This window comes from Protopterus annectens, chromosome 1.part0 (genome assembly GCF_019279795.1).
Source record: "Protopterus annectens isolate FY-2018-M chromosome 1.part0, PAN1.0, whole genome shotgun sequence".
NCBI classification, from domain to species: domain Eukaryota; kingdom Metazoa; phylum Chordata; order Ceratodontiformes; family Protopteridae; genus Protopterus; species Protopterus annectens.
In genome coordinates this window covers 1859613594-1859634485 of record NC_056725.1, presented here as the reverse complement: position 1 = coordinate 1859634485, position 20892 = coordinate 1859613594, and the positions used below count along the sequence as shown (strand labels likewise).

The 20892-nt window shown below is 39.6% G+C and overlaps 1 protein-coding gene across 1 annotated transcript in view; it reads right to left on the bottom strand.

Annotated features, from left to right (window-relative positions):
• LIFR (LIF receptor subunit alpha) overlaps nucleotides 1-20892 on the bottom strand; it is a 1345198-nt gene that overhangs the window by 144764 nt on the left and 1179542 nt on the right. The window contains exon 17 of the mRNA XM_044076229.1: nucleotides 14073-14240. Within this exon, the coding sequence (XP_043932164.1) occupies nucleotides 14073-14240 (168 nt within the window). The remainder of the gene's footprint in view (nucleotides 1-14072; nucleotides 14241-20892) is intronic.

Genomic DNA, 20892 nt, shown 5'->3' with positions numbered 1-20892 from the left:
CCCCAAAGTGTTACACCAGATCCAGGTGTGATACCTGTTCCAGCGATGAACACAGTTCATACATAGCTGTTTGACACCATTAATGGCATGGGTAACATTTGTGAAAGTGTGGATTGTGCCATATATACATGCCATACACACCAGTCAGCTAGCCTGTATTGCTCATAATGTCACTTACAGGTACAGCAGTGTCCCTACAAACACCTCCAGCAGATGTTACAGTGTCAGGACAGTATGCATGATTACTCTCCTAGAGTGCAGACATGTCATAATAGTTGTACCCACGATGCAATAATCAGCAAAAGCGGTAAGCCAAAGGCCATATACTTTAGTCTGAACTGTCAGGAAATAGAGTCCAAACAGTAAAAGGACATGTAAAGATCCCAGAGTCTAATCACTCTAAATCACATATGTTATGCCAGAGATGTAGGATTACTGGTGGTATTATTCTGATATCGTCCATGATTGTGCATGCTTTTTCTAATGTTGTCCATGAGCCTTCACCTGTGTCCCACTTGCTGGAGACCTCTGCTGAGATTACACTCATTCAAGCAAATATGTTTGCACAGCTTCACAAAATGCATCCTACCTCAATTGTATACAACATCCCTGATAGATGTCATCTGCATTGTTCATGTGAGCATGTTTACCTCATACAGACATCCTCCTCATTGTTATGTCACCTTGTGTGACAGTCACATAATACACATTTTCACTGTGCAGTCCTTACTGTACCATATCGATATGTGATTGGTGCTGCTGCTGCTGCAACTATCTCCCATTGACTTGCCCTCATCTGCTGTACATTGGGGGTTGTTTCACCTATCCTCTTTCCCTCTGTTCATTCCTACAATCCATGTGTGTGTCCCTATTTAATACACAAACCTCCCCTGAGTGTTTATTTTACATAGCAATCCATGTACCCTTACAGAACATTTACACAACTTCGGTACAGAATGCCAGGAATATGATTTCACAATACTCTGCACTGTAGACACAATGTACTGTACTGTGTTTGGACCACATACTTAATCATATCTGCCAACTGTCCAGCTTTTCACAGAATGTCCACATATTTGCGTTTATATCTTCAGGTGTGTTCCTTAAAAAATTTGTGGTTTTCTGCAATATCGTTGGGATGATCTCATGACTGATGTGACTCAATAATTACATATATCTGAGTTTCAGACAACAAATTCTTCAGAACATAAACCTTAACACAACACCCTGGTTATCCTAGCACATTTCTAAAGAGCAAATATGTCCATATTTCTGGGCCACTGTCCCACCATTATGCTGGCCTTTGTCTGGATGTTCTGCACTAAGAGATTCAGAGCTATCTGTTAAGCTCTGGTGATCATTGTGGCATTGTGCTCTGACTTCAACAGGTTTGCTACCTGTGTTCTCTTGCATGGTTTCTTGACTGGCAACACTGTTGCCAGCCAAGAACTTCACTTATTTACATTTAAATGCAGTGGGAAGCATGGATCTGCAATAAGAGGTGCTGCTCATCATGCATCACTGTGCACACATGTAAACTCTGTGTAGGCTTTGCATGAAGCCTATAAGGGGTTTAATGAATCCCAGGGTATATGTATACTATGAACTATATATAATCTTCCAGTGTCCCTCATATGCGCTACTTTATGTTTGTCCCATGCAACCTTAAATTCCATTACTCCTTTTGATTTCACCTCTTTTTTTCTGAAGGCTGCCGTACACATCTACCTTTATTTTCAAATTCTGTCTGCCTCCTTGCTCTACTAAGAGCAGATTCCTTTTAATTTTCTTTTATGTATTATTTTATTCATATATTTTGTTAACAACGTTGACCAACCAGAGTTTGTTGGAATCAAAATTAAGACTATGGGATGAGCCTTAATCCTTTGTGTTAAAATGCTTGCATCTTCTTGTTTAAGACTAAGCTGTTAAACTCTTCAACATGTCCAATACTGGCTGTGCACCATTTTTGCTCTCCTATGAACTGCTATCATTCTGTCTCTATTTTTACAAAAGCTGAGGATGCTAGAAATGCACACAATTCTGCAGGTAGATTGCTATTAAACTGCTTTCTTACAATGCATGCTATCAAGTCACATTAAGTTAATGAAGATTTAACATGCCCGTTATTACACAAATATATAAATAATACTTACCTGACTTAAAGGAACTCTAACAGTACCCACTGAATGGAGGGACTATTAAGACAAAGGGGGGAGGGGAAGAAGGATAACCTGGACTCAAAAAGAAAAGCTCTTTTCTAGATCAAGACACAGGGTAAGTGCATACTGATCAATCATCTTCCAGTGTGAAAAAAGAAACTGAGAAATAGAAAACATATTGTCAGCTTAAGTAAAATTCAGCTACTGGCTAGTAAGTGCTGTGCCTAGATGCCAGCAAAGAAGTCATTTAGAGAATCTGAAAGAAATTCTACCAGAAATGATGAAGGGAAAATAGAGAAGAATCTTACAGCTATTCAGCAAAAAGCAGTTCAAGCTTTAGCTTTGGTAAAAAAGACAGCCTCCAGTAATTTAGAGGAAAAAATAAATCAAATGTACTCAGACATGATTAAAATAAATTAAACACTGAAAGGGTATATCAACTCAAATAACAAAAGGCTGAAAATGGAAGAAGCTTTAACTAGCTATTCTGAGGAACTGATAAAACTGCAAAACCAGAGGCTGAAATGAAGAAAATGCTAGCTGAGTATGAGACTTCTCAAGAAGAGTTCTTTCAAAAAATAGTAGAGTTCTAAGACAAAGAGAGCAGATAAAACCTGAAAACCTGAGATTTTCTGCTCTACCAGAGAAACGAAGAACAGACTGTATTCATTTAACGAAAGTACACATAAGCAACTGGACTTCTATTCCACAACATAAACTCTTAATTGAAAGGGCACATTGAGTGTATGCTCCAAACCTAGCCATGAGACTGCATCTTTACTAATGTAGGGCTTGTCTGTTATAATACCAGCGGAAAGGGTTGATCCTGACAAAACTGTGGCAGAAGAGAAAAGTATTAAAAATTGGACAAAGCAAAGTGTTTGTGAAAAATGATTACTCACTGTGCACAAAGCATAAGAGAAGCAAATTTATGCCAGCAATCATGGAACGTGGAGATGCAGGTATGAGATTCAAGCTGCTATATCCAACTGTTTTCAGAATTTGTTTTCCTGGAGGATCAAAGACATTTTTGTGAGCCAGCAAACAGAAGGAAACTCTGCTTCTCATTCTTCTGACAATAATGTTCACAGAAAGACCTTGTCAATGAAACATTTTCCAATGTTCCAAGGAAAATGCTTGAGAGACAGAAAAAAAAACACAGCTGACTAGAAGAATCAGGAGTACCTTGGACCTGAACCAGAGTCTGGTGTTGGGAGATGGAGATGAACAAGAAAATCAACATTGAAACTAGTGAATAAATGTGACACTAAAGCAATCACATTTGTGAATATAGTTTTGCAAGAAAAAGTGGCTGTGAAAGACTGGACTTTTGTTGACTTTGTTAAACTTGTGGGTGGACTGCAAAGCACACACCCTACTTTATGTCATTAATATTTAGACCAACACTAAAAGGGGTAATTAAGTAAGAAACAATTCTTGTTCTTAATATTTGTAAAAATAATTCTTGATATAAACTACTTGCTATACACAGTAATGCTGTGTTGTGTTGTGTGTAGTCAGGGGGTATTTTAAATGTGGAGGGGAGTCTGTTCAGTGAATGTTGTGTGAGTTAAGGATATTAAAGTAAACAAGTACTTTTTAGTTGTAAGAAATAGAGGCTTTAAAGAACAGCAAGAGAGGAAAGGCTGGACAGAAGCAAGTTTAAGGTTGATGTGCTGTGATCTTGAGCTGCTGGGGTGGGGAGTGTAAAAGTGCACTGATCATATTATATGTAGATTTATGATATTTTCTCCGATTTTACAAGGGTGAATGTCTAGATTTGATGCCCTTGGCTTAAACTATAAACAAGTGTTTTTTTGTAAGCAAGTAGGCTTGACAAATAAGCAAGATGAAAACCATGAAAATTCCAGGCTTCTTACATCTGCAAAGATGGCTTGCTTTCTTCCATTAGCAAATGCTCAGAGGGAGTCAAGAACCCTGAAACTGATGGCAGCTGCACATTCTGTTCAGAACAAAATTCACAAAGATTCCTTGCTGACTATATTTACATAGAGATGAGCTGTCTACAGGTGCTAACAATTCATCTTGAGAGTTCTTAGCATTCTGTGCTGAAGAAAATGCAAAATTTAAAGGAAAAATGGTATGCAGTTCAGTGAAAAATAAAGTTTGAAATTATGGGACGTGAATAAGAGATAGTCTCTTTAATACTTTAATGCATTTAACAGAACAGTGTACATTATATTCAGAGACTGCCAGTGAAGAACTAACATTGTCCAAAAGCATACAAGCTGTTTTTCACATCTGGAAACGGAATACAGAAAATAACACAGCAATCAGTGTAAGTGGGAACACAGGATTGAGTACGGGTAACTTTAATTTTAGGTTAGGTAATGCCTGTGTATGCAGCTGTTGATTTGGGGGAAGCTGATACTACCTGCAGGGTTTAAACTTCATTTTTTTAAGCTATACATAGTTTTACGAGTTTGTTCTAAGATAACTGGGGATGGGAGTGTTATGAAATTGTATTTAGCTTTCTTGTTTGAGGGTTTTCATTAAAACAAAAATGTGACATATTGTAGAAATGGAGATGAAAATCAAGAACTATATAAAAGATCAGTCTGCTAGACATCGGTGTGTGCATGTAACATGAAAGCTGGAAATACACATTCAAAAAAACTGACATATACAACATGTAGGTACAACAGCTTTTTATCATAATGACTATGCAATGTATATTATCTTGGAACATAAATGGCCTTACAGGTATAGACAAAAAAGAAAGCACATTGAACTATATTAAGAAATGCAGAATGGAAATAGCAATGCTAAAGAAATGAGCATGTCAATTTGTCAAAGAAAGGATTTGAGGATGGATAATTCAGCAGACTACCAGATTAAAAAAAGGGGGAGTAATTATACTAGTTGCTAGAGGGGCTTCAATAGTGACAGAAAAGGGAAAAAAGGCAATAATGGTAGAATTGTGGTAGTAAGGGCTATTGGGAAGAGAGGAGGACTACTATGGCATGTATTTATATTCCAACAAAAACTGCTATTATGGTGCTTAAGAAAATGTTAGGAGAAATAATCAGCTTTCAACAAGGAATATTACATGGAGAAGAGGACTGGAACTTGATTTGCAATAGTGAGAATGTATCAAGAGGACCTAGAAGGAAAATATAGCAAAAGAGGGTAGATTTCTGATCCTAATGAAGCAGGCGTGGGGTGGGGTTCAAGTAATAAAGAAGGAGTGTTAGCTTTGATGCAGATCTTTAAGAGAATAGTAACAACCATACAGACTATTATAGTCATAAAATGGCAGAAACCATTCTAAGAACAAGGCCAACATAAGAATGGAGAAAGGAGATTTTGCCAATATGGAGGACTGCAAGTAGAGTACAGAAAATGGGCAGAGGGGGGTTTGAATTTAATGGAGAAAATTTGCAAAGGAACCAAAGTTTTGGAAGCAAATAACTAGATAGGGAAAGGTAATATGTATGAGGCCAAGACGAAGTTTGGACTGCAGGCTAGAGACTGCCATCCCTACCAGGGAATGATATCAGAATGTAGGCAAACAGAAAGTGATAGGGGAACCATAAGTAAAACTCCTATTCTGGTAGAATTTGTAGGTAAATGTAGAAAAGAAGTTGCTATTAAAAAAATAATTATTAGGGCATATAAAAATTACACGACAACTATAATAATCAATCAGTTGGGTATGCAATAAAGTCCAGAAGGTTTAGGATCTTTGCTCAGAAGTGTTTTCATCTGTATTTTATACTCCAAGCAGACTTCAAAAATCAATTTCCTCAGGCAGATAGCAAACACTGAATGTGTGATGGAGAATAAAGAGGCAACAAGGAACATAACTGGTGGATTTTAAAACTTAAAGAGTACTCTGTCAAAAATATTGGGTGAGTAAATGGCTGTAACTTAGGAAATATTTTTTTTTGAGCTGGGACACAGGATCTTTGAATTGTCTAAAAATAGCGGAGCCTTATTATGTTTAGTTCTGGTGGCTGCCAATACACAGGGAAAGAGCATACTTTTTATATCTGACAATGCAGAACCTACTCTGTGGTTCTAGGATTGTAGAGAACCACAAAAAGTCCCCTTCCCCCAGTAAAAAAGGCAGGAGCTGAGAATAGGCTAAAAGATGAAGGCTTAGAAGAATGAATGTTTTAGAAACAAGCTTTCAAATTCCTAATGGAAGCCTTACTCCTGAAGTCATGGTCCAGTGAGTAATATTTGTTAAAGGTGGGAAAACCTAATATCTGTGAAAGACCAAATATGGTTCCCAAAAACAACTCATATGGACATAAGGGGTGGCCATCAAAAGTGTGTCTTCGAAAAGAAGAACATCAGTTCTACTCAGCCAAAAAGCTCAACTGACAGAAATGCCTGTCAATTGTGAAAAAAAATCTGCTCTTTCTACTGGCACACCAACCAGGTGGCCAGATATACACCCCCCCCCCACCAATCGGTTCCCATTTCTGCACCCTCCCCTGACCCTCCTTCCACTCTGTATTCCCTGCTCAGAGTGCAACAGCACTCAGGTTTTAGTTTTAAAAAAATATATCATCTCTCTTTTAAACCATAGCAAACAAATGCTTGCTACAAGTGTAGCAAACAGCTGCTATAGTTTATACTCTGCACAGAATGCTACAGTGCTCAGGATTTACTTTAACAAAAAAAAAAAAAAAAAAGGAAACAAGAAAAAAGGGAAAGAAAAAAGAAAAGAAATGTTAGTGTTGCAAACTATTTACTTAGACCACACATAGAGCTCTACACCACTAAGGTTTGACTGCAAATGCCAGCATGCATTAATCAGTGATCAGTATCAGCTGATCGCCCCACCCTCAACACTTTGCACCCAGGACAGTTGCTACCTTCGCCCCATCCTAGCTGCGCTACTGCATGTCAAGTAGAGGGATTTCTGGCAGCTCCATACACCTTTGATGGCTTAGTTGGAAGGGTTGTGGGATTAAAGGATCAAAACTATATGCAATATCCTAAGGTGGAGATGGTCATCATTCCAAATGAGGGGACTCCTTGAGTTGTACAAATACAGTGCCCTGTACTGTACGAAAACTGAAAGCCTGAAAACAAGCCATTCTCAGCAGCTGGTGGGCAATGAGGATTACCAGTGGTTTCCCATTGCTAAATTTTGCAACAAGGCACAGAATCAGAAGAAAAAGAAAAAGGAGCAAAGGGATTTTCCCTGCCAAGGGAAAGAGAAAATATCAACTAGCTCTTCTTTTCCCTACAACATGAAGCAGATGAGGTGCGAGCATTGCCTACCACAGAGGCAAAAACGATGACCTCCATGGTACTATACTCTTTGACAGGACTGAAGGGCACCAAAATAAGTTTTCTAGCTCTTTCTTTTTTGCCAGAATGTAAAGAGTTCAAAGAAAGTTAAATCAGTCTATGATCCACTGCCATATTCACATTTCTTTTATGCATACCCCCACAACTTGTTTAGGAGATGTACAATGAACTGCTTGTTGGACTAATTCTGGGATGCCCCCCAAGCTCAGCCTGTCCTCCATGACATGAAGGATGGTTTACAGATCTACCTTACTTATGTGCAGCCTCCTACCTAGGGAGGACTGCAACACTTGAACCATGAAACTATTAAGAATAGCTTCACAATACACTACAGGAGCATCCATCATCAGGGCCTGAGATGGGTTCAACTGTAGGAAGGAAAAATCTATGGGAAGTTGTTGGGAACAGTCCATAACTGTAAGGCCCCATGAAGAAAATGCGATACTAAAATTAGACCCAAAGTGCTGGATGATACTGCAACTACAAGCACCTTGCAGTTCACCGAAGCACCTGAGGATGCAGATGCTGCAGTTCACTGAAGAACCTGAGGATGCAGATGCTGCAGTTCTCTGAAGCATCTGAGGATGCAGATGCTACAGTTCACTGAAGCACCTGAGGATGCAGATGTTGCAGTTCATCAAAGCACCTGAGGATGCAGATGCTGCAGATCACCGAAGTACCCGAGGATGCAGATGCTGCAGTTCACTGAAGTACCTGAGGATGCAGATGCTGCAGTTCAGTGAATCACCTGAGGATGCAGCTACTGTAGTACACTGAAGCACCTGAGGATGCAGATGTTACAGTTCACTGAAGCACCTGAGGATGCAGATGCTGTAGTTCACTGAAGCACCTCAGGATGCAGATGCTGCAGTTCACTGAAGCACCTGAGGATGCAGATGCTGCAGTTCACTGCAACACCTGCATCCTCAGGGTGTGTAAAATGCATCACTAAAATGCTGGCTACCATCAGGTCTGAAATGGGAAAAATAATCCAGGCCGACCATTCAATATACTGTCACCAGGTGGCTTGGGTGTTAACCTCATGAAGCTTATCACAGGTAGAAATGATTTGCAGTGGACAGTGTCCAACTCCACATGAAAGTAGGTAATCCTTTCAAGTACAACTGGCCAGGAATTATTTGAGTTAAAAAAAACTTCTAAGAGGCTACAACCAGAAGAATGCACATGCTAAGGATGCTGACAGGTAGCCTTGAAATAGGGCTACCAGAATAAAGCTGTCCAAGCAAGGGAACAAATTATGTTTCTTCTCCTCTAAGTTCTCTCTCACCATGGCAAGAAGATTGGAGAACACTGTGTGAAAAAAAGACCATATGGCAAACATATGTACTGAAACAGTAGCCTATGTACAGTGAACTGAAAAAAATTAATGACAGGACCCCAGAAAGTGATGTACCAAACAGTATCTATCATGTTCAATACCACTCACACACCTTGTGAAATCACATGTATGACCTTCCTACTCCAACACCTTCCAGGAATGTCACTATTCAATATCTGGTATACAAGAAAAGCAAAATGAAATTGCCGAGGTGCTGTGCAAGATGGGAAAATACCCTACTTCCACTGCAGAACAAAAAAGAGTTAGTAGCAGTTCTCTTGGTCTCAGTGTAAGGGAGGAACACCGTTTATACAAGCAGTACAGTCTGTACAGCTTCCACCAAATTTGCAAAGGCAGCATAATTCTCCAGTGTGAGCCTTTCTGGGAGACAAGCTAAAAACTCAAAGATACAGCTGACCAAGAAAGTGGTGGGTTAAAATTCATAGGACTTTCATGATGGCCTCTAAGCTGGGGCAAACTCAAAAAGTTACTCCCCAAGGAAAGAATAAAATGATCGGGCTGATGCTAGACCAGCAAGGTAGCCTTTCTGGATAACTTGAGTGCACAGCTTGGGCACACAAGAACAAACAAAATCTGACAGCCATCTTGAAACTATGAAAGAAGTACTACTTCTTAACTAGTTAGCCATATCTAGACAGTGACAGATCCCTGAACGGATGGTCACAGATACCCTCTAAAGTTGTGAGTAACTGTGTACCATCAACCAGATCACCACCTAAATCCTACTGTAACTGAGACTCAAGGGGGAGCAACACTGATCTACTTCATAAAATATAAACCTTGAACAGGTGAGGCAGACAGGTTGGGTGCCTAAATCTCAATGTGGCCAGAACAGAACCCCTTCTTGCCATCCAGTCCAGTGCTTTAAGCTGAGAGAGAAAATATACTGTGGGCCCTTAAGTCTATGCTGGGGGGTGTAGAAGTCCATTACAAGACACCTTGTAGGGATCTCACTCCACTCCATCAGTGGCTTGTAGAGGACATGTCTTCTGAGACAAAAGAGGAATATTTAGATATTTCCTGGTGGCGTATTACTACCCTTGATGATGGGATTCACAGATGAGAATAACCTAAGGCTCCTCCTTATTCGCTCTTCAGATACTTGTTCATTTATTGCGGGTAAGAAGATATGGAATCTACAAGCCAATACATGGTGAACTTTATTCTCATGAAAGTTTCTCCAAGAGACAGATTTCATGGTGGGTAGAACTACAAGGGAAATTATATGCTAACTGTGGTGTGCGGCAGGAAGGGCCTACACAGAGCCTAGTGCTAGCATCGTTCCATGTTTCTTCATGGTGGGCCACTGAACCCACAGAAAACATATTTCAAGGGCCCTCAAATGTTCTAGTTGTAACAAGAAAATGAAGCTGAGGGTGTAAGTTGTAGACCATGGCACATGAGGCGGACCTTCTGCAATATGGGCTACTGATTCTGGACCAAGACAGATGCCTGGTAAGAGGAGTCCTCAGCCCCCAAATATAATTCACTAAGTTACAAAAAGGGAGTTCATAGGACTATTCCCTACAAGCAATCAATTCAGGAGTATGCTCATGCCATCTGACTAGAGGTTAGGAAGTGCTAAAAGTATATGGCATCCCCCAAGTGGCTCCAGGGGTGCAATTATCATGGGCCCCTCACTATTCACCAAAATGGAAGAAAGACATGAATTTAATCTCCTGTAAGCTTGTGTTGAGGGAAAGTGGGGCTGTCTTAGGGGCAGACAATTCCAGGAAGAAGCGGCCAATATCTGGCTTCCACTAACTTCACTCTCAGATGTGAAGTAAGCCAAGAACATCTCCCTCCTGCACAGCCATATGGCCAGGATGAAAGGTTGGTATTTAGGGCCATGTTTCATCTTGTTTGTCATCAGTAGGCTGCAGATGAGCACATCAGGGCTGAGATCCAAACCATGCAAGTGACAGAAAAGAAATGGAGGATGTTTCAGGGATTAAACACAGTTTCAAAGCAAGACACGTGAAATCATTAAGTATGTTAGTGGAGGCCATCAGACACTCCCTTCGCCGCCGCCACATACATACTTAATATCCCCATGTGTTTTAATGCTAGTAATATAGAAACACAAATGCCAATAATATAGAAACAGATAATGATGATAGGTATGAACACTTTATCCATGTGGTCTGCACACTACTCTCCTGTTAAGTCACATTTTCTACTTAACCATAGTTTATTGGTTTCCCAAACTCTCTTAAGAATTCCCATGTCTTTTCCATGCATATCTGAACTGACCACATTGATTCTTCTGGCAGTCCATTTCAATGATCTACCATTCTTTCCATGAAAGAAAAAATACTGCCATACACTGTCCTACACCTTGCATGTTTAAAGTGCAAGTGTGTGTGTGTGTGTGTGTGTGTGTGTGTGTGTGTGTGTGTGTGTGTGTGTGTGTTTTCTCTTTTTTCCCTTATCTTTATTATCTAAAAGTCATTATCCACTTGGACTCACAGTACTCAGGTTGTGGGTGTCTTATTAAATGGATTTCAGGATGCATAACAACAACGTGCCTACTACTGGTAATGTCATGTCCTATGTACCTCAGTACTAGTCCAACCTTTCTTGCAGTTTCCACACATTTGTTGCTTAATTCAGATTGCTGGTATGTCTACCCTACGGTCCCTACCCACCGTGCTTGTTCCTAATCTTTTTCTGGTGGTTTGACTCCCAGATGCATTGTACTGTGATTTTTCTCCAAACGTGTCATGGCCCTTTTCTTGTCTCTACTTCTTCTTATGTATCTTCCATACAGCCTGTAAGTCACCAGCAAAAAATGCAAACTCTTCCTTCCAAATCTTCAGTAATGTTATTTGTACACAGACTAAAAAGGAAAAGGCACAGCAGCTACTGTCTCTGTAGAAGAATAATGGTCACATCCATTCAGCTGACTGGACTCCATTTGCAAAGATGCTCTGTGATGTACTGTCTATCCTGTGTTTTATGTAAACAACCTCTCTAGGACTACTTCAAATCTATATGATTTATTCACAAAACATTTAACTTGTCAGATGGCTTGTTAAGTCCAAGAAAGCTATAGTCATAGTACCTTATGATCAACTACTCTAGTTAGCCAATCAAAAAACCTTCTTACAGTCATCTGACATGGCCTTGCTGCCATTAATCCATGTTGTCTACAGTTTACAGCCCCACTAGCTTCTATTTATTCTAAAATGTTTTCCTTCACCTGTGATAGCATGGCTAAAACCTGAAGTATGGGAAACTGTACTAACCACTATATGGCAGCAGTTAACATTTGATGAACAAGAAACCAGCAGCACAATAACAAGTGTCGGACTACCAACGAATAATATCCAAAGTTTTATTACAAAAGATGGTAAGCGCTTTCGGCTGTGTAATACCAGCCTTCATCAGACAATTTAAAAACACATACTGCATTGCTTTTAAACCTTGTGGGTAATGAGCAATTTATCAATTAACCAATGATAATGAATTTCAGTAACATTCACCATTAGTATGAACTTTTTGAAAAAAAAAAGGTGAAAAAGTTCATACTAATGGTGAATGTTACTGAAATTCATTATCATTGGTTAATTGATAAATTGCTCATTACCCACAAGGTTTAAAAGCAATGCAATATGTGTTTTTAAATTGTCTGATGAAGGCTGGTATTACACAGCCGAAAGCGCTTACCATCTTTTGTAATAAAACTTTGGATATTATTCGTTGGTAGTCCGACACTTGTTATTGTGCTGCTGGTTTCTTGTTCATAGTTTGTGGTCAGTTTTTGTGGTTAGCAGTTAACATTTGTTTGATCGGGGTTAAAATTAATGTTCCATGAAAATGCAGTAAAATAAATGAGTTGATGTGTTAGACTTAATAGTCTGTAGTGGTAATGTAGCCCAGAGATTAATATAACCAGCTGCATCTTAAAGACCAGACTATAAGGTCAACAACATTCATTTATGTATTTAATTCTTTTGTATGGATGTTTAACTCATATGTCTTAGAATTATACCCATGTGACTATCCTGATCAAAGCTTTGAAAAATCCTACAACTAAATTAACCAGATATTTCTCATCCAGGCAAGCTGGTGTATGTTACTCATTTATAACTTGGAAGTTAATAACTGTGACCACTCATTTATTCACTTTTTAATATCCACGTTATCCCAACTACAGTCTTGGGTAGACTGCTTTACATTTAAACCTGCATCAACTTGCAGCATCCAGAGCTGGTAGACGTCCTATCCAACACTGTCTCTCACTTTTCAAAGTGGTATTTGTTTCCATTTTTCTCTTTAAAATATCCAAAATTTCTAAGTCATTTATAAGTAATAACAAAAGCCTCTTTGTGGCCTAGAAATCATAGCTACATTTTCCTTTTGTTACTATATACTTACTGTGGGCAGTTGGTACAGAGGATTAAGATACTGTTACAGATGTTCCCTGTGGTCCAGTGGTCAAGAGACTGGTCACTCAGCCTCTACTGCCTAACTCTGTGATTCTGACAAATCACTTAACCAGACAGCACTCCCGGGCTAGGTCTGAAAATGTCCATGGAGATCAGTTATCTACCCCCATAAACAAATAAAATAATTTTACTAGCAAATACTTGTGCACTCCCAACTGTTTCAGCTTTAGTGTTCCTGGAATGTATGAAAATGTCAGGCTGCATAAAAAGTCCTTATATCATACACCACGTACACAAATAGTTAAAACTTTCCCAAGTTTCACAGACACAGGCCATTTCCATGTTCAATGAAATGCAAGTTCACTTAATGACTACGCACAATGAAATGACTAACAGTCCACTTATTAAAAAGCTTACATAAAAGAACAACACTCCACGTTGTATAAGCCATCTCCATAACATACGGCATATTTAGATTATTTGTCCTGCTGTTCAGCTAAATGTAAAGAAGACAAAAGTACCTCTAACATACAAGCTGAAAGTAAGCCACATGGCTGAGCAACTGCAAAACTGAGTTGATGAAACCCTGGAGATTTACATTTGAATTTTATTAGCACTACACCCATGCAGAACAAAAAATGACAGACTGAGCTGTCTTTATGCTTTCTTGTTTTTATGTTGGCTTTGGCATACACCTACAAGGATCTTTCCTAGTTAAACCATTATCACTCATTATCACATTTCCATAATTAAGTGTATGGCAATTTGTCACTCTGTTGCAAACTGACCAGTGTTGACTTTTTAAATGAAAACACCTTACCAGGTTCAGCAGTGTTCTAATTTTGCCACTGTTTTACCTGATTTTCTTACCTGTATCCTCACTGGCTGACTTGGATGTGGTGTTCTCCTGTTTTGATAAATAAATCATATAACCTTGCAGAAATCCTTGCAAGTCTTCCTCAGGAATATCATCCCATTTCAGAAGTACCACGCTGGATGTTGTTTCATATACTGAAACATTTGGTTGCACTTTTGGAGCTACAAAAGCAAAGAAAAGAATGTCATATTCTCCTTGCATCAAAAAAATAATTCACAAAACTGGACAGTGGATGAATGAGCATAGCCACAATTACAATGAGCAAGTCAAGTGAACAAATAATAGTCTCTCCAATGAAAATGAACAGGACTGTATTTGCAAATTATTTTCAAAGAGAAGGCATTTTTCATACATGGTACACTTGAAAGTTATTTACATACACTTACCACAATGACATATCTGTATGGTCATGGGTAATCCTGTCCATTACCAGTTCTCTCTGTTTCAGCATTGATATAAAGGTTCCATTTACCTATAATGCTCTGCACTCTGCCTTTACTCACCAGGTTTGTAGCACACTACTTTTTAGCAGAATAATGAAAAAATGTGCATGCCTGTGCAACACCTAAAGCGGGACCCTATTCTGCCATATTGTCAGGAACGCAGTAGGGATGCAAGTATGGACCATGACTCTGCAGATCCAGCTCTATGGTACAAATTTGTCAAGGTCTAGTTCAAACTATTCACTGCAAGGACATTATTTCACAGGAGATATTTCTGGATGGTATCACAAAAGGATACTCCAAATAACTGTGACCCCAAGTAAAACCTGGAATTAAAGACCACAACCAGCTTGTAATGTCTTGCAAAAGTACTCGGAGAAGCCCAAGTTGCAGCAACACTTCACATGTGGAAGCATTATTGAAAAAGGCCTGTGCCATAGCCATGGGCCTTGTAGAATGAACCCAGGGCAGTACTGTTAACTGCTTACCACTGTTTTCTTGATATTTGATATATACATTGAAAACCTTTTTGCACAATGTTATTAGCAGCACAAGCTTAAAAAAAAAAAAACTTTCACTGTCTTCTGAAATGTTTTGTCCTGTCCAGATAAAAACAAATCTGTCTAGTCACATTGATACACTGCAATAGGTATTCTACTTATTGGAATACTTTGGAAAATATACTGGAAGATTTACAGACTGGTTTGATGTAAAGGTACGATTTCTTTGCACAGCTATAGAATCTTTGTGTAGGATCAGATAAGACAGTTTTTCTTGCACAATGTCTATAGTTCACAAATTTTTGCTGAGGTGATTGACAACAAAGAGAGTTTTCCAGGCTTGGAAGTTTAGCTTTTTATTCTAAAGTTCACCTCAAAAGGATAAAGTGTGAGATTTTCCACTGCGAACAGGTCTCACGGGGGGGGGGGGGTTGCTAAATAATGATATAAAATGCACCTTCAGAAATTCCTTATAAACTTTAAGTGAAACTAACTTAGAATTCTGACACCGCCAGTAAAAACTGTAAATAGCTGACACACACAATTTTATGGAAAAATATTTCAGATCTGTATCAAATACATGAGCCAGATAAACAAATACCTTAAGAATTTGAGCTATAAAAAGATCCAACCCATTGTCTAACTCCCACACTGAAAAACACATCCGTTTCTTTATATACATTTTTCTAACATTGGGCTTCAGGGCAGATAGAAAAACATGGATGACCATGTTAGGGTAAGCTGCTCCCCTGCCCAGTCCTGTATATGTAGAAATCAAGTGGTTAAAATGAAGGCATGAAGGGCCAGGTGAGGCTTGCAAGAAGGATAAAATAGCAGGGTTCTTCATGGTTACACTCTGAGAGGCTTCTCCAGAACAAGGTCAGAGCAAGGGGGAAGCAAACTTGTTGAGGTCAATATGGGGCTATAATAATGACTCTGGCCTAACTCACTCTAGCTTTGTGTATGAACCTGCGAATGAAGGGAAATGGAAGAAAGACCTACAGCATATCTGGAAGCTCAGTCCTGTACAAAAGTGCCCCTGGGCCAATGCCTCATATCAGGACTCAGGGAAACAAAGTTACTCCATCAGGCACTGGTAAGGAATATAAACAAATCACAATAAGACTTTTAACATTGCCAAATAAAATAGTCCACATAAGCAGGAATCAGCTTAGTTTGTCAACTAAGTAGATGACTTCTCCAAGGAAGCGAGCAGCAACTAGAAAGTGAGCTAAAGTCATGGTCCATTCCCATAAGCTCACTGTCCCTCAACACAGGGGGAGAGGAGGAAGTGTCCCCTTCCTTGCAGATATGTCACACCACTGCCAAGTTGTTGCAGGGTATGGTGATACCCCTTAAGGGAATCTTGAAAAGCCTTCAGATTGAAAAGAACTGCCCTCATTTAAAGAAAGATGATGTCTACACTAGCTTCATTCTGTCACCATGCATCTCAGAAAGTTCATTCTTGAAAATATCCCCACTATCTTAAGACTGTGGTGTCAATGGTGACAGTAACCTGCTGGTTGGAAATATGGAAGAAATTGCCCAGAAATGAGATGTCAACATGGCAGGTGCTTCCAATATGTGTTGGAAAATCCGATTTGATACATCAGGACCAAGCACTGGCTCCACTGGGTCCACACTGTCCACTGGAGGACTCCATGTGGTACCTCACACAAACTCAAAGATATTCCAAGGTTTTGAGTCTTATAACCATTTACATCTTGGGTTACATTTTAAAAGAAGGTAATAAATGACACTGTGTAATAAGCAAGATAAGTGTATTACAGAGCAATAAGAAGATAGAAGAACTCTGGCTAAGAAAGTCTGTCAGCAACTGCAATGCCCTTTACCTGAGGAGATGCATGCTGGACACTTTTATGTGATTTTGAGAGTATCTTTCTTCTGATTCATGTGTTGGTCACTATCAATCCATTTACCAGACAGAAGTCTAAAATGGCCTCTCCTTTGTTTCCAAAAGTAGGGCAATCAAGACACCAGACGCAATGAGGTAAAATGTGACAATACCTTTAATCATGAACGCATCAAGGAAATCACTACATTTTCATCCCTTCACACAAGGACTTCATCAGATAATCCAAGAAACAAATCCACTGTATTTTATACCCAGAAAGCCTCATGAGTAAATCAATTAATTATCCAATAAAACATTTAAGCTACCCTAATTATTCTTTAAAATACAGGATCACAATTCCATCTAAAATGAGCATTCTGAAACCTCAGAAATATAGATTATGTATGCTTTTAACTTACTTAAATATATAAATGCAAATATGTACATTATTTGTTAAAAACATGCCTGTCAATAATAAACTATTATTCTATATCATAAAAATAAAACCAGAACTATAAATAGCACTATTTATTTGTCCTATACAAACATGCCATATAGTGGTAATTGATCATTACACCATTTAAAAAATATTCCCAGTAAAACATGTCTAAAATAGATTTCCATAAAAAATAAACAAAATTCCATATGCAATCACTTACAAATAGATAAGAATATATATATATATATATATATATATATATATATATATATATATATATATATATATAATTATAATATATTATACTCCTGTCCAACTCAAACTGTTCCAACACAAATGTCAGAACATAACATCTCCACTTTCTTCATCCCTGGGAAAAACAGCAGCAAAACCAACCATCTTTTAATGCTAAATATTAATATTAGAAGTATCAAAAATAAAATACCTGAACTCCAGGCCACAATAGCACACTACTCCCCAGACATAGTTGCTTTAATAGAAACCTGGCTAAATAAATAGCTAACTCAGAAGTTCTCCCTACTAGCTACAATATCATTAGACAAGACAGATCACTTCGTAAAGGGGGTGGAACTGCCTTACTGTACAAGTCAAACTTAACTGTCCGTCAATTACCAAACTCCTACCCCTCCCCCAATAATTGGGACATACTTATCTCACAACTTCAACTTCACCCTAAAAAGGTCATCACCACAATTGTGATCTATATTCCACCTGGTAATACACCTGTTAGCCTTGAAGACTTCTTATCCTGGTGTTCTTCCACATACTCACAAGAAACCTCTGGGGGACTTCAACCTAGATTGGTTCACCTGTATATCAGAACCACCAAGTAATCTAATAAATCTCCATGGCTACCAGCAGCTAGTCCAAATTCCAACTAGATGTGATAAAAAATCTAAAAGGGAATCCATCCTTGACTGGGTCCAAACTAACAACCCCACATTGTACCCTCACACAGGCAGTATCCCAGACACCTTAAGTGACCACAACATAATATACTTTATACGTAGTAGAACAAGCATATGCAAAACCACTAACTATATATCCACTAGAAACACAAAAAAATTCTCTCCTGAGGTCCTCAACACTTTACTCTGTAACTGTGACTGGACCCCCTTAAAAACCCTCCCACTTGACCAGGCTGTAGCATATTTCAACAAAACATTTCTACAACACCTAGACACTGTCGCTCCATTGCGCAAAATCAAGGTTAGAACCTCTACAAACACCTGGCTCAGTAAAGAAACCAAACAAATCCTCAAGTCCAGAGACACTGCCTGGCTTTACTATAAAAAAAACAAAGAAACACAAAGCTTAACTAAATACCAAGAACTGCACAACCGTGCAAAAAAATGCATTAGGCTGGACAAAAAATCCTACTACACAATATTACAAAAGTACAGTTTTGTACCTACCATAAATGTAGATGTTCGAGTGCTGATACAGCTGCAGTAATGACAGATGGGTTTTCAGCCGTCAGGCGGTCCCTCGGTCGGCCGAATTCCAAAGTCTTGGTCCGGCGTCGGTTGTCGTCGCTTACTCTTCTGATGTCAGGAAGGCCAGAGTATATAAGACACAGCCGACGCCATGTTCTTCAGTCTTTCTTGCCCCAGATGTCAGGTGCCCCCAAAAGGAAGGCAATACATAAATAAAGGTAATCCATAAAAACAAGCAAATAGAACACAGCAGGATAACCCAGTCAGGAGGTATGAAGAGGTTTTTAGGCCACCTGGCCTTACCAAGAGGGGAAGGAGGGAGGGAAACCTGTACTGCAGCTGTATCAGCACTCGAACATCTACATTTATGGTAGGTACAAAACTGTACTATGTTCATCGTGGATACAGCTGCAGTAATGACAGATGGGTAGAGTCCCAAAGCTAAGCATAGGGTGGCTGGTATTATGAGGAACTGGGTTGAGCCAGAATGCCCTGCAAAACAGCAGTGGCAAAGCCTGCTCTTGTTCTGGAGTATAAGGGCAGATGGTAGTGTTTTGTGAAGGTATGTACAGAACTCCAAGTGGCTGCCTCCAAGATATCCTTAGTAGGCACACCTCTGAGGAAGGCAGTAGAGGTGGCTGTTGCCCTGGTGGAGTGAGATCTGATACCAGTGGGGACAGGTTTCCCATGATAAGAGTAACAAAAACGTATGCAGTGGCCAATCCATTTGGAAATGGTCTGTTTGGTAACTGGTTTGCCTGGAGCCCTCTGGGCATAGGACACAAAAAGCTGGTCTGATGTCCTGAAGGACTTAGTTCTGTCCAAGTAGTAACGTAGCTGCCTATGAATGTCTAAAGAGTGAAGCAGCCTTTCCCCTTTGTTTTGAGGGTTAGGATAGAAGGTAGGTAGGTGTATGGCTTGATTTAAGGCTACCCTGGATACCACTTTAGGCATAAAGGATGGGTTAGTATGCAGGGAAACCCTGTCCTGATGGAAGATGAGGAAGGGCTGCACCGCCATGAGGGCCTGTAATTCAGAAACCCTACGAGCTGAAGTGATGGCCAGAAGAAAAGCTGTTTTCCAGGACAAATATTGCAGATCTGTTGAGGCAGCAGGTTCAAAGGGAGGCAATGTTAATTTTTCCAGAATGTAGTTAAGGTCCCAGGCTGGTATTGGTTGTTTCCTTGGCGGTCTGATATTCTTAGCCCCTCTGAGGAACTGCCGTAAGAGAGGTTGAGAGAACAAAGGGGGGTCTGTGTTGTATTCTGCAGAGATGGCTGAGGCATGTATTTTAATGGAAGAAAATGAAAGTCCACTGTTCAGTAGCTCAGCTAGGTACTGTAAAACTCGAGGCAAGTTCAACTTCCTAGGATCCTGGCCTCTTTTCTCATTCCAACAGCAAAACCGCTTCCATTTTGCGGAGTAAGCTTTTCTAGTGGATGGTCTTCTGGCCTCCAAAATGACATCCTGCACCTCCTTGGAGAGAAGGGTCTGTTGAGGTGTTAAAGAATTTTCCATGCAGCGAGGTTGAGTGTCTTCAGCTGACTGTGCAGGGTCTTGTAGCTGTTCTGGGTCAACAGAAGTGGTATTATAGGCAAGGCCCAGGGAGGAGAATGGATTAGACTCCTTAGGAGTGGATACCAGTGTTGCCTTGGCCAATCCGGTGCAATCAGTATCATCCTTGGTTTGTCTGCTCTTGCTTTCAGCAGTACCTTGGGCAACAGAGGCAGAGGTGGGAATGCATAAACTGTCCATGCTGTCCAACTGAATGAAAAGGCGTCCACTTTCCAGGCCTTTGGATGGAAGGTCCTTGAACAAAACTTTGTCAATTGATGGTTTCTGTGGGAGGCAAAAAGATCTATGTCTGGTCTCCCCCACGCTTGGATTATCTCGGTGAACACCTGAGGATGTAACTTCCATTCGTGTGGGTCTATCATATTCCTGCTCAAGAGTGTCTGCCAATGTGTTTTCCAGTCCTGGCAGGTATTGTGCTTGAAGCTCGATTTTTATTTCCAGAGCCAAGTTCCAAAGAGTCATGGCTAGTCTGCACAAGGGGTATGAATGTGTTCCTCCTTGTTTGTTTATATACCACATTACCGTGGTGTTATCTGTTTTTATC